The following is a 15,316-nucleotide window of genomic DNA, read 5'->3' on the forward strand; positions in this document are numbered from 1 at the left end:
ACAACTTTCAGCTTGCTGTCAACCATGCAGGTCGATCGTGGTATAATAGCAATATAATTCTCTCTTCATTATATTATATTACCTATGTTGAGCGATTCGATTATTCCTCGCCATTAATTTAACAAAATTTGCGTTACACCGCGGAGAAACAAAGCGTAAATTATTACCGCGATCAAAATTACCGCGCCGTCATTGCGGTCTGGTTCGTTACGAGCGAGCGATTTGCTCATTCTAAAATTCATCATTTAATTATAATGCGTTACAACCGCTGTCACTCCTACGATAATCCCGGCTCGCCGCATCAGCTCCTGGATTTCGCGTCGATTGCGCCGATTTGTATCGATCTACATCACCGACTCATGAATTTCGAGACACATGGTGTACAGGATGTCCAAAACAACTATTTTAGTTACACATTCTTTTAGTTACATATTCTACAGGAAATTCACTTTTTTTACAGTGAAAACCTTACTAAAGTAAATTTATTTGTCGCCGGTGTTCTCATCTTCAACATTAGAAATCTTGAGTCACTCTAAGTTTAAACGAAATCTTTACTAAATATATTGTATAACATTTATTTAAAATTAATTAAAGAAAAATTATATTTATTTTCGCTTTCTCGAGTTCATTTTATTAGAAGCTTTTATATCATTTTCAGTTTGAATAATACTTGACTATTAATATTTCTGTATTAAAGAAACCGATATATTTCTCTTAATATATTGTGTATCCGTGATTGAAAGGCTATTCGGCGGTTGAAAGGCACCCCGTACATATTGTTATTATTTCCACGTCTCTTCGTCTCATTTTCCCTCTCAAATAGATACACCGATGTTCTTTTTCTCAGACGGCAGTCGATAAACTGTTTGGAATGTCGTCGAAGTTGTAACGAAGCGCCATAAAGTTACAACTACGTCTCCGGCGCGAAACTCCTACGAACTTTCAAATACCTCTGTCCAGGTAAAAGTTTAAGGAGCTTTTGCAGTGTGTATGCTCTCTCTCTCTCTCTCTCTCTCTCTCTCTCTCTCTCTCTCTCTCACTCTCTCACTCTCTATCTCTCTCTCTCTCTCACTCTCTCTCGTAGGCAAGCGTATCCTACGGCGACAAAAACACAAATAATCCATTGTCTCTTTAATGAATCGAGATTTGATATTTTCTTATAAGAAAAATACTGTAGAAAAGGTCACTTTATACATATAGATATATACTTTGTATAAAATTCTTTTTAAAAAATTTACTTGAAACATGAAGGAAATTAGATGATCAAATTCTTAAATTAAAAATCAAATTATTTTTATTTTAACCTTTCCAAGTCTGAATTTTTTTTAGAAATGAGATATATATATTGTTTTATTATTTTTAAAGATCGCTACGTAAAAAATTGAGGTCAAAACATAAAAATTTAAAGTAATGGATTAAATATAGTAGATCCAAGAAATAAAAAAAGAGTTGAAGGAAGAGGAGAGAGATAGAAAGAAAAAGAAGGAGAGAGAATCTTTCATAATTACAGTGCCACATTGATTTTTAGAAAAAATAGTATTAAATAAATAAAAAGTGATAAATTCTTAAAATTGTTTTTCCTAAAATTGTGACGTGATAGCTAAATTTTTGACAACTTTGGATTCTTGTTTAGCAAGTAAAAATACGACGGAAATCATTAGTCACATTCGTGTTATAAAAAAAAAGGTCAAATTTTGTCGGACAGTGAGAACTTTTTAAACTTTCTACGTAAATAATTGTTTTTAGCTTATGATTGCATTTATCATAACATTTTTCAACAATTAAGGTTTAGACAATTTTCTTTAAAATTAGTTGTGGTTGAAACTGAATAATTTAACGATTACCAAAAAAAAAATGTGATTTTTTAAAAAAATTCTATATATAATATATGATCTAGACCTGAAAGAGTTAACAACGATTTAATTATGCTAGATTTTGTTTACATTAGATTTATTTTATACGGAAGCTTACAAATTATATTATTAATTTCGTAAGATTAATTTTTACTTTTTACTCTACTAATTTTTATTATTATTACATTTTTATTTCTAATTAATATAGCTCTATCGATTTTTTTATATTTTTTCTGTGATTACCTATGTTATATAAATTCCATGATTTAATAAGTAATTTTGAGATAAAAGATAATAAATTGGATAAAATATTATTTGAGAATAAACAATTTTCTCCAGTAATATTTTTTTTTTACCATATAACCAATGTAATTAATAGTCCCGCCGAAAATGTTTTGATAAATTTGGAGCTTAATATATTTGCATTTTTCGTTTTACGTATTTTCTATTTTGTAGGAAAATATTTTCCACGTAATTTTTGACAGAGACACTTTTTCGAATGCACGTTCCATTTCTAGCAAAGAACGAAAGTAGCTTTAATTATATGTCGTTTCGTAATTTAATGATTAGCAATTACTTTGCTCGCGCGATTACTACTAGCCATACGAGATGAACGAAGGTATGTTCTTCTGTTTAGCAACCCTGTACCTTCGTTATCTCCGTGACTTCGGCCACGATATATCGTCATTAGTCGTCACGCACCGGCTCGCAATACGCACATGCCCGCTAATTAACGCAGGCCTTACATTTCTTCCAAATAAATTTACCCACAGCTTCTAATTAACACGAACGTTCACTCGAAACGAAATGTCCCTCTCCTAAAGCAATCTACCCCGTCTCGAAATTTACTATCCCCCTCGGTGGCTTCTAAATTATTCTAGAATGTGACAATTCTTGCGGAGCGTTCCCCGGCCGTTGTTTCACGACCGTTCGATATATCTAAGTACACTTAAGTGTACGTAAAAGCCGACCCGAGGAAACAGGATGTCAGGAAATACGGTATTGGATCCGGTATAATGATCGCGGTGCTTCCCACGTAGTTGCTTTATTTTATAATAATCGATTATAAATAACAAGGTGTCATTTCCGTAATGTCAACATTTCTTTAATATCGCTTAAAATGCCAGAGATATAAATACGCGTTGGTACATTACCCTACGAAAAAAAGGAGCTATTAAAGTATGGCTTTGTAAAACCTTTCTCAAGTTTTCCCATAAACTTTATTGATTTGTGCAGTTCCGTTTTCAACAAAGGATATCGCCGCTGCATTCGTGCAATGTGCCAATTACTTTATATATAATAGATTTTTCACGAGACACGTTTTATTGCGTATCGACGAGTGACAACGGATTGCACTTCAAATGACACTGCTATAGATAGAAAATTGTCTTATCAAGCTCTTTAATATGGCGTGCATAATATATAATCGTAACTGTTTTTCTTCGGCGTAAATTCGCAAGAAGTCTGTCGGTATTTCCCAAGACTACTCTCCAGCAGCAGTTAATCGCGATAACCCGGTGTATGTGCTTCCTAATAATCGAATAATTGCACGAGTTAATTACTTTTATTTTAAGAAACCAGTACTTACAAGGGGGTGAGTAAATCATGAGGAGTGTGCAGAGAAGAGAAAATTATTGAATTAACACAAACTATTCTCTCAATTTATTTGTGTAAACACAGAACAACTTTTTACAGAATAACATTTAAAAAGCGTAAATTACAATTAAAGTCAAAAACTGCTATAAGTAGTTTAGATTCCGTTATTAACGAAAAGAAACGAAAAAAAAAATCCACGAAATTCTAAGTATTGTACCATTTATATAGTTTTCGGAAGAAATCCTCAGCTTTAACAGATTTTACTTTATATATAAACAGAAGTTTAAGTTGCTTCCTGGTTAGGTGCCACCGACACTGAAATACGCTAGATTGTACAAGCTGTAAAAATGCACGCGTCGTTGCATATCGCCGAGAGAAGCACCGCCGGTATTGTACTCCCGTAATGACTTCGTAGAATAAAAAAAAAAAAAAAAAAAAAAAAAAAAAAGAAAAGAAAAGGAAAAAAAAGGAGAAAAATAATTCTCTCACGCTTCTCAGCGTGCGCGCGTGTGTTTTACTCGTCCGTGCATTCGTGCTGTTTGCGGAAAATCTGCGCGTGTCGATCGTGACGCGCATCTGCGAGTCGCGCGTGCGTGCGGCCGCAGCGATACGGAACGCGTGATTTCGTAAGACGCACTTGACGTAAACCAGGGGCGGACCTAAAATATTTTTAACCGTATGCCCACACACAACGATTTACATTTCCGATAATATCCAATTTAATTTTGTTGCGCTTCGTGTGAGACAATAATATCTTTATTCTCTCGGAAATATGGATGCGCACAATGCTTTGTATTTATAATATTACGTAATTAATTAAATCGGCAAAGAGACATGTTTATATACATTTATAGATTTTTTTCTTAGATCTGTTGATAATACATATATACTATGCCAAAATGTACATAGCTAATATTCTATAAAATCATTAAATATTCTTATATCTTTTAATCTTCAATAAAAAAAAAAAAACAAAAGTTTAATTATCTCGAAATTAAAGATATTACTTACGTTGCTTTCTTAGCTGTGTTATGTGTAAGATATGCAGTAAACAATTTGTGAAAGATAATATTCTTTTTCCATTAAAAATCAATACAATAATTATTTCTATAAAATTTGACTTGACGTTGTATTTTTCACAACTTCTAACATTGAACATTTTGTATTTTATATTCTGAAAGAATAAGATTTTATATCAGTTTTACAGCAGCAAAAGTTCCACTTAAGATTACCTGAAAAGTAAAACATCCATTATCGAAACGTTTATATAAAACCTCATAATCAGAACACGAAAAGTATCTTTTCTTAGGAGAAACATTTTTACTTTTTTTTTTTTTGTATGGAACATTGTCGGATGTATTGAATGTGTGTATTACCGAATGCATACAACCACGACAGTTTATTATGAAACTTTGCGAAGCATGTTCAGACGATAGAAGAAAATTCGCAAAATGATCCGCATTCGTTCCTCCTACTCGAGAGGGTTTATAAGCCAACCGATATCTCAGGGTTCGCCAGCGTTATCCGTCCCACGCTCTCGCGCACACACGTATTCGCGAACGCGTATCAATTAACACGCTCCACGACGAATCGTGCGTACAACGTGCGCAATCGCGGACAGCTCTCGGCTATGTATACGCACGTATGAACACGCGCGCGCGTCACCCACGCGCTCGCACACACGCGCGCGTTAACGCATGGCCGCGAATTTTTGCCGCACCGCCGCCGGTAGCATCGGCTAATTTTACCACGCGGATCGCGCATGCAAGAGGAACGCTGTAATCTCGCAATTTATGTGGCGAAAATGGACCTCCTATCGGTTCGATCAATTTCTCCCGTTGCGATCTTGCGATTTCTTCCAAGCTTTTCTGTAAAGATCTTTTATATGTATAAATTAGAAGATATATACAGATATATATAGATTATTTCGAATTTTCTAAAAAAATTTGATTAAAGTGAAAATTGTTAGCTTAGAAAATTATATACAGAGTAATTGAGAATGTAAATGAGTGAGAATATATGGTAAATAGTATATAATTTTCACTTTTTTTTTTTTTAATATCTACAATTTTAAAATACGTTCTTTTATATAAGAGATAATAATATATATAGATAATAATTTGTATTAATTAACACATTAAGATTTGATATATGCAAATCTAATTTAAAAGCTTGGTATTTTAAAACTTGGTATTTTGATTGTAAACAAGAAATTATAAGACGAGGCAGCCAACAAAGTGTTATATATTATTCAATATCTTGCCAAGTTTAAGATTGAGAAAAATTATTTATGTCAAAGTATAATCGCAAAGGTAATATTAATTCCATTTAAATCTTATCGGCAATATAAATTGCAATTAAATTGCTATTTCATTTTTTTTTTGTATTATTAATTTTATTATTTTAATAATTAACTTTAAGTTTACAACCACAAATCTGATTAAATTTGATATTCATAATCTAAAAATCGTTGATATAATTTGATAAATTGCTTTTGTAATTAAAAAAGTATATTTTCATATAAAAATTATGATTTTCTAATTCTGCAAGATATATTTTATATAATAATTCATATATTTAGATAATCATTTATATATTTCATTTGTTAAAAGATCAGCTAATCCTATCTTTTCGCCGAATCATAGTGTAAAATTTAATTTTATGCAATGTGTCGAGACAATGCGATAAGACCTGCATAATTCTACTGTTACTCTATGTCTGTTTCAAAGACAAATTTACATTGGACGCGAATAAAAACACGAATGATCATTCGCGATGCTTTCGCATCGCGAACTACGCGTGTATTATTGTTCGTAAACGGATTGACCCAAAGAAAACCTCTGAAATGACATAAATAACGGCGGCGTGTGGGCCGTATTGACTTACGTAACAATACGCGCTGCCGCGGCTGCCGCGAACCTCCGCAGAAAAATCACGCAGGAAAATTAAGTACACGCAGCACAGAAAGGAAACAATCACGCCTATAGCAGAATTGTTAAAAATCTAGAAATCGCCTGGGAACCGGAGAAAGTCGAGAAATGTTCTAATCTGTCTACGTCATAATTTAATAGAATGTCGGTCGCATGGTTATCAGTGAATTTTTTAATGAAATTTGCAGATATAGAAAAATATCACATACGAATGACTTGTGACACTTTGTGTATCTTTCTGTACAGTTTATCTAAAACTCTCTTTCTAAAACTGAAAATAATCTTTAATAACTTCACTTTAAATAATGTAATATATAAATTTACTTTTCTTTTTTTAATTATTTTAAAACGCGCTTATAAACTAGTTGTTAAAAAAATGTTTCGACTTGAACAAAAAACGTAATAAAGTATTTAGATTCTTCAACAACACAAGAAACTTTCAATAGTCGTCCGATATGAATGTCGAGACATCGGTGACGAAACGGTTGCCACTGGCAGGGCGCCGAGTGTCTGACAGATAAACATCGTGTATCTGTATATCTTGATTTTGATTTTTACATTGATAATGTGTAATTATAAATATAAAAAGGTTACCAGATGAAGAGGATTTTTTTGCAGCAAGCCGTCAAATTGTTTCGCTAAAGTGTCTCGCGATTTGTATCTGTCAATTACTTCCGATCAATCACATGCTTCTCAAATGTATATATACAAAAGTGATATGTTAGAAGATAAATAGATTGAAATATTTTGTTGTATATATATACTGAAAGTTTTAATAGTACCGCACGAAGTTTAATCAAGGTTTTCATACAGGTACGACTACAAATATCAAGAGTTGAATAAAAGATTATTTTCCAACTCTATATAACTGGTAATAAGATTACCAGTCCTTATTCTCTGAGAACAATCTTTAGATTTTTATTTGTGCTATAGTAAATGCTAATGTAAAAAAATAGAAAACACATTTTTACCTTCCTTTTAATCTGGGTCTTTTTTGGTACAAGTGAAATTTTACTTTCAAATGCTTCCTCATTTTTGTTCAATTTTTATTAAATAATGGTTTTAATATTTAAGTTCAAAAACTAAAGATGTTGAAAAATAATTTTGAATTTTTCAATATTTTTTTCAAAGCCTACAGAACAGTAAAAATCTTGGGTTAAACAAAAAAAAATCCAGACAGATGGAGGGATTAAAAATATGATTGCAGACGGAGAGTTAGTAGTAAATTTCGGTTTATTTATACAATAGTATAGCTTATCAAGTAGAATAAAGCAATATACGAAATAACATTAGTTTTACACATGAATTACTTTTATTTAAAAAAAGTAAAGATCTGACTCCGAATTCAGTAAAAAAAAAAAAAAATCTGATAACTTTAAATTAGTTGCATATAGTGAAACTAATGGAATGAAGCAGAATAATAATAGAAATAATGACAATAAATAAGGATGTAAATAAATGATAAATAGCAGAGAGATGGATTTTAATCCTTTAAGGACCGTAGCTTTGTAACAAAATAATTTATAGATCTTGCTTTCTAAGGGTTTTTTGAGTAACTGAATTCGATTCTGATCTCAAAATGCTAAAATTTAAATTTCTAAAAAATAGTTTGATTATCACATGAAACTCGGTTTCAAGAGATTCTTGACACTCTGAGTTTGAATTAGCTTGAAAATATCGAATTTCAAAAGTAGTAACCTCTGAAGGAGGAGCTAGTGTCAGAAAGCTCATAATCATAGTTGGAAAGTCAGTTTGGAAAGCTGTACTAACTATTTCTGTAACACTGACGAGCTTCAAATAAAGCGAAACTGGAAATTTGATGTTTTATATATATATATATACTTCACAGTTAAAAACTCTCTAAAACCAAGTTTTATGATAATCAAATTATTTTTTTGAAATGTCCGCCATATCGAATTTATCATCCTAATTTGAATAAAGCGTTATCAAATTATTCCATAGACCAAGCCTCATAAAAATCGGGAGCGAGCAGTTTATAAAATAAAAGACGGTGACCCCAAATGGAATCTCCGGTCCATAAAGGGTTAAATAAAAATAAACAGCTGAGACGCGACGTACTTCGGATTATGCGCCACGGTTGCATTCCGTTCACTCCGCGAGCGCGTCCATAGATATGTACATCCACTTTGGGTTCTTAACTTTCGCTATTAAGCGATTTCGCTGTAACCGGTACTTGTGAGTAAAGTTTGTAAAGCGCGGCGAGGGAGAACCCGCCAGACTGCGGTGTTTATCGCGCGGAAAAAGAGCGGGAAGCTGCAACAACGTTTCGTGGTGTGCGCCTTCACTGAATTAAATCAGCCGATTTCTGTATTCGCAAATGAATAAACTGCCTGCACGCGCGAGTGATATAAAGTTTGTTTTCTTTTCTTTTTTTATATATATATATTTAATGCGATAATATATCCTGTGATCGATGTGTGTTTTATGCTCGGCATTTACACGCTCGAGAACAGCTGTATCGAATGTAACCGCATGACGCGTGATTATTACAGGAAAGTGTGTTAACTGCAGGCTTAGGCTCGGCTTTTTTCTCAAAAGAAAAAAAGAAAAAAAAAAGAAATGATTTAACATTGTTCCCTTGTTTTCATAATATACACATAATCTTGATAATAATACTTCATTCCAAACAGAAATTGCGAATATTATTCCCATACGTTTAACGTTGTTATTATTATTTGCATTACTATAAATTACATAAATTGTTATTACATAATGTGTTATATATTCATTCTATATTCCTGTATATTTACATTAAATTATTATTACAGATTTATATTATAAATAGTAATTATGGATTTTGCAATTTATAAGCATCGAGGATGTTATTTCAAACTCGTCGCAAATAAATTCATCTCACGGGGCTGGTATGAAATATGAATAGAAAGCGTTAAGCTCGTAAACATATCAATCGATATTTCCTGACAAGACCGTCGTTACATCTTTAATGAAAATGACTTGATGCAAGTCGGCAAATAGAGTTTATCGCTTAACGGACCTCTAGCGTTTCCGGCGAAAAAAAAGTTTTGAAGGTTCCGGTAACAACCGACGTTATAGCCGTAAAACGATGGAATCAATGCGTAACGACCGTGCCGACGCTATATTTAGCTGGCGAGAGTACAGGTAATTCCTATAACCGTCCCGGTGCATTGACAGGTGCAATTTATCTGAAGCCTGAATGCGCACTGTGCGCGAGCCTCTGTTTTAAAACGCTCGAAAACTGATTATTCGCGCTTCGACATCGCTTCCCTTCAATTCGCGATACAGTAACCTCGCGCGCAGACTGCAACGTAATTGGCCGAACGATATAAAGCGGTGTCAAAGTATAAAGAATCGAGATATCCGCTTGATCTCCCAGTTGTCGATTTTCCACCATTCCAGAACATTCAGCCTTCTCATTCGTTATATAATAAATAAATCAGTATAATTTTCCCCTTTTAAAAGCTCAAATCTGAAATAATAATATTCTAAAGAAATGAATCGACTTTTTAGATTTAAACACACGGTTACTAAAAAAGTTTCATTGCCTGAAATTTCATTATGTCGAACAATTAATTCATATCAAGCTTTGTATCTTCTTAATTGTTTGAAACACATAAACCAGGATTGGATCTGCTTCGATAAGATTTCAATGAAGAAGTTAAAGTTTAAGGCTCACAATTAGAATTTTCTTGAAATAATCCGAGCATTCGGAGCACCGTATATATGACGGAGATTCTGTCATGCATCGCCGTAATATCGCGAGAGCCAAACGAAATCACGCGAGTATCGTGCGGCGGTACGTACACGCCATCGCGCATATATCCGCGGATACATCACGCAAATGTACGTTTACGTGAATAACGCTTCGACATAATTATGTGTATGCGTGTATCGCTCCCCGGGCTGCGCACATATTCTTGCGACACGTGCGTGCGCGGTGTTTCACGCATTAGGTAGCAGCAATAAATAAAGTCGAACGCGGGAGAGAAGGAATAATAAAAGATAAGCCCTTATCGGTCAGCTGATATCGGTCGTACATCTCCGGATGTATTTGGATGCATCGATAACGAGCGTCCTTATGTATTATATATATGCAAAAGTGTGTTGGTGCGACACACGTGTGTCAATATGTTGCAAAACACGTTCTTTAAATTATACACCGCGATTACCCGTTAAAGAATCGCATTATTCACGTCGCTCGCTCGCACCTTTCATCGAGTCCGTTAAATGTAAAATGTTTCGCATGACGATTATTCTCTACGGAAAATCGAAATGATCTGTCCTCCGGAAAAGAAAAAGGTGTTGAGACATGATTATTTTTATTGCGATCAAAATAGACGTTTAATTTGAGAGATTCCTCACAGAATTTCAGATAAATAACAAAACTTAATTTTTTTATTACAATTTTTTATTTAGCATAATGTTTTAAAGTAAATGACAATAAATAAGGGGCAAAGTAAGAGTTAACACATTTCTTTAAAAAAGTCGTACAGTTAAAAAAATGAAATGCAAATACAGAAAAGTAAAATAGAAGAAAAATATATGATAAAAATAAGAATACAAATAAAAATAAAATATGAAATAATTGAAAATAGGCTTTGAAAAGTCTATATTTAAAAAGAATAATAAATATAAATATATTTAAAAAAAAAGTAATAATTGACTTCTGATAATTACCAAGATTAACAAAATTTAAAAACTTTGAAAAATTATAATATTAATTTCGTTTGGAAGAAAAGAGAAATAGAGACAATTATTTTACTGTCTTGCGCGGAATATGCCTCGTTCGATCATGTGAAGCAGTTAGAAGAGTCGTGATACCTGGGCCACGTAACGCGATACATTGTTAAGAAATCCTACTGGTGAGCATCGGAGAGTACAAGTCTTTCTTATATAGCAGGGTTGCGGGGTGCAGTTCAGACATGGGAAGTGAGCATTACTGCCTGAGGTGGAACAATCATCAGAGCAACTTGCTGGGTGTGTTCAGTCAACTGCTGGAGTCGGAGTCGCTGGTGGACGTGACACTGGCGTGCACGGAGGGACCGTCGATACGCGCACACAAGGTAGTCCTCTCCGCGTGCTCCAGTTACTTCCAGGCCCTGTTTCTCGACCATCCGAACCGTCACCCCATCGTTATCCTAAAGGACGTACGTTTCGCCGAGCTACGTACCCTCGTCGACTTCATGTACAAAGGCGAGGTAAACGTCGAGTACTGCCAGCTATCGGCCCTCCTCAAGACAGCGGAGAGCCTCAAGGTTAAGGGTCTAGCGGACATGACGAACATCAACGCAGCGGTAGCGTCCAGGGAAGAACAGCAACAACAGCAACAACAGCAGCAACAGCAGCAGCAGCAACAACAGCAGCAGCAGCAACAACATACGAGCACCTCCGACACGTCGCGAGAGCATCATCGAGAACGAGAACGAGAACGAGAACGAGAACGAGAGAGTATAAAAGAGACGAGTGGCAAGGAGAGGGAACGAGAGTCGAACGTCACCACTGGAGTGTCGGCCGGTGCGAAGGAATGCGAGCAGCAGCAGCAGCAGCAGCAACAGCAGCAGCAGCAGCAACAGCAGCAATCCAGCAGCATCGTGCAGAGCACCCCTAGCGAAACCACGGAGGCGGTGGACATGACGGATTGTCCGCCGTCGCCCGCGGGGCCCGGTAGCCCGTGCCCGGGACCGCTGGCCCTTGACCGACCCAGGAGGGATTCCGAAGACGCGGGCAGCCTCGAAGAAACGAGGGCCGGCTCTCTCAGCCCGATCTCGGTGCACAGCGGACCATCCGACATGAGCCTCAGCAACAACACCGGCGGCGCGCCCGGTGGCGGCGTGCTGCCGTTGAATCTGCCGCAGAGCCGGCTTCCGTCCCCGCACAGTACCGAGCCCCTCGCCGGCCCCTCGGGCTTACCCCCGGTTCAACAAGTTCCGCTAGTAAGTAGCAATAAGATTACTCTTCGAAAGGAAATTTCATCCTAATCCGCAGCAAGTAGGATTCAAGTTTAACTCGGAAGTAATCCTGGAAGCATGGCTGACGTAATATTTACTCTTGATATAGCAAGAAGAGAGATTGGAACTTGAAAAGTTGAAAGTAATCGAATCGTTCGTGACTATTTATTGAATGGTTATACATTAATTTAAATAACACACATATATTTGCGTAAAAACTTTAATACGTCCGTACATCTATGTTAAATCCTACTTACTCTCGGATGTATTAGAAGAGTTTGTTTAATTTCGAGTATCGATAAAATGCCAATCAACTATTATGCCGATATAATTGAACTTAAAATTTAAACCGACTGAAAAAATCTATTGAATATTTATTTGGGGATTATGAAATGTGTTTTAAAAAAATATTGATATATCATATTGTAATATAGACATGAATTCGATAAAACTTTATCGTTGTAATGATTTTCTTCTACATTCACGAAGATTAAATTTTTCTACATACAAATAATGTTATTATGGAAGCTTTTATACTCGAATCAACTCATTCATCGTTTGTTTACCCCGCAATAACGAGATATCTCTGTTCACGTTTAATGCTCTCGAATTGATGATCAATGTTGTAATTATTTTGTAAAAAGGGGGGAAACCAACGATAAAACCAACGATAATTTTGATACTCGATGATTAACCATCGATATTGCCGCACGACACATGATCTGAATATCATTTATTTATTGTATTGTATATTTATTACTCGGATATGAACCGCGTGCACTTTCCGTTGCAGTCCTTGAAAAAAGAAATGGACTGGGAAAGGTCGACCGAGGAGCGCAGCGCGAGCAGTGAGATATCCGCAGACTACAGACTCCCGCCAGATCCGGTAAGTGCCTCTTTTTCCGGCGAGCTATATATATACATATATATATTTCCAATTTATTATTAACTACTTTTTATTCTCGTATCCTCTCTTTGCTCTGCATTTCTATATACATATATATATATATACATATATTATATATCAATAAAACGTCTCGCTCATTCGCAATCGTCGGCAGGAGCTGCGCGTTGCGGATGAGAGGACGGCGATCCACTGCGCCAAGTCCCTTCAAGTTGCAACTGCAATTACGCGTTGCAATGCATTATGCTACATCATTATTATGACTGAATCACGGCGGATCATTCGTGACGTGCTACCCGGTATATGACGACAGACGCGACTTTCAAGTATCGTCGAGATGCATATAAACGTACTTTGCTTTACCCGAAAGTCCGACGGTGCAAATTGCATACGCACGTACACGCGCGCGCATGCACGCGTGTATGTGTGTGTGTGTGCGTCGAATTCACTTTGCATGTGGGTCTCTTTGCATGTGCCCAAGTGCTTTGCTGTTTGCTGCTCTCCCTGCTAATTTGATAGAATTGTCGCGTTATCAAAGAAATTGCCGTAATCGTACGGTATTCCGAGGATCATGACTAATGATCTCGCAGAAAGCAGGATTCTCGTTCGTTCTTGCGCTTTACTTGTAACGATTTTTACCTGCCGAGAGTAACCTTACTTACAGTAACCCACTCCTTACGATCGAGTTCTTTCAATATTTTCATGTAGAAATACTTTCTAAAACTTCTTCACTAGTTGACGCTCTCTTACCGATTGCTCTCGTTGACGTCAAAACGTCATTTTCAATGTATCCTCTATGTAACTTTTAGCTGTAGTTAGATTCGCGCGACATAATGTCAATATTGTTTTTGATGAACGAAGAAAAGAGAGAAGGATAGTGAAATTACACGAAATTATCGCGGTAAAGATTTTGATATAAGATTTGAAGATCTCAGAAAGAGAGGGAGTGTAAATTAAACTTGTGGCAAATGATTTGTTGAATAATTCTTTATAAAAAAAATTCAAGACGTTAAGTTATAGCCATGGAATATTCGTGAAACACGACGCAAGTATAATTCTTTATGTACATTTTTTAATTATCAATGTTGCTTAAAAAGATTTTCTTCTCTGAAATTCTTACTTGTGATACATACACTAAAAAAAAATATATTAAATTCTAATATATATTTGTTTGAATAGTACTAATCAAATATTTACTAAATGTAACATACATTTATTTGGTTACAAAAACTGTCAATTTGATTTAACTATTTAATTATTTGTTTTTATCGAGTAAATATTGATTTAATTGTAACTGTCAAGTTGGTATTATTGAAAAAAATATGTATTAATATTCAGTAAATTTTTCTCTCAGTGTACATCCGTCTTTGTATCAAATTTTCATTCGTGTGTCATATTCATTTAAAAACCTCATCGAGATGTAATAAATAGGAAAAAACGAGATCGTGCATGTTCATCTACTGTGGCGAATATATTGTCTTCTTTACCGAACTAATCCACCGTCCATTACACCCCTCGTCTTCTCTCTGCTTTCCGATACACAGATGTATACACGCATTCTCTGTCTTTCTCTCTGTCTCTCGTCTCTACTTCGAAGTCCAGTTTCTCTCGTCTTTATCTACTTTAGTCGTTGTCCCGGTTTCTAAATGTGGCTACAGAGAGACGTGAACTTTATTAGACCAAAACGAATTGTTGAACTTGATTTACCTCCTTATAAATATTCCAGAACAATTTTCTAGAATGATACTCGAAACATTCATAAAATGTATTAAGACAACAGGCTAGATTATATGCAAAATTTCTATTCAGTTAGAGAATACGAAACTTTCATTTTCAGTTTCACGACTCTGTATCTTCCACCACCTCACGACCCTTTTCTACCCCTTCAGCATTCTTTTGCTTGCTACGCGTGCAGCTCGCGCCAAGAGTTACCACTCGATCGTAAAAGCTCGGCCCCTCTTCCGTCTGTGAATTCCATCTCCATGTACTTTGAGGGAACCAAAAAAGTGCGCTCAAAGTCTGTTATGAAAGATAGAGAGAGAGAGAGAGAGAGAGAGAGAGAGAGAGAGAGAGAGAGAGAGAGAG

The 15,316-nt window shown here is 35.5% G+C and overlaps 1 protein-coding gene across 2 annotated transcripts in view; it reads left to right on the forward strand.

The window, feature by feature from the left end:
• LOC108752862 (zinc finger protein 628-like) overlaps positions 1-15,316 on the forward strand; it is a 54,903-nt gene that overhangs the window by 10,791 nt on the left and 28,796 nt on the right. For both annotated transcript variants that reach the window (XM_018494021.1, XM_018494022.1), the window contains exons 2-3: positions 11,277-12,312; positions 13,121-13,213. In XM_018494021.1, the coding sequence (XP_018349523.1) occupies positions 11,302-12,312; positions 13,121-13,213 (1,104 nt within the window). In that variant the 5' untranslated portion in view covers positions 11,277-11,301. The remainder of the gene's footprint in view (positions 1-11,276; positions 12,313-13,120; positions 13,214-15,316) is intronic.

This window comes from Trachymyrmex septentrionalis, unplaced genomic scaffold, assembly GCF_001594115.1.
Source record: "Trachymyrmex septentrionalis isolate Tsep2-gDNA-1 unplaced genomic scaffold, Tsep1.0 scaffold62, whole genome shotgun sequence".
Lineage (NCBI taxonomy): Eukaryota > Metazoa > Arthropoda > Insecta > Hymenoptera > Formicidae > Trachymyrmex > Trachymyrmex septentrionalis.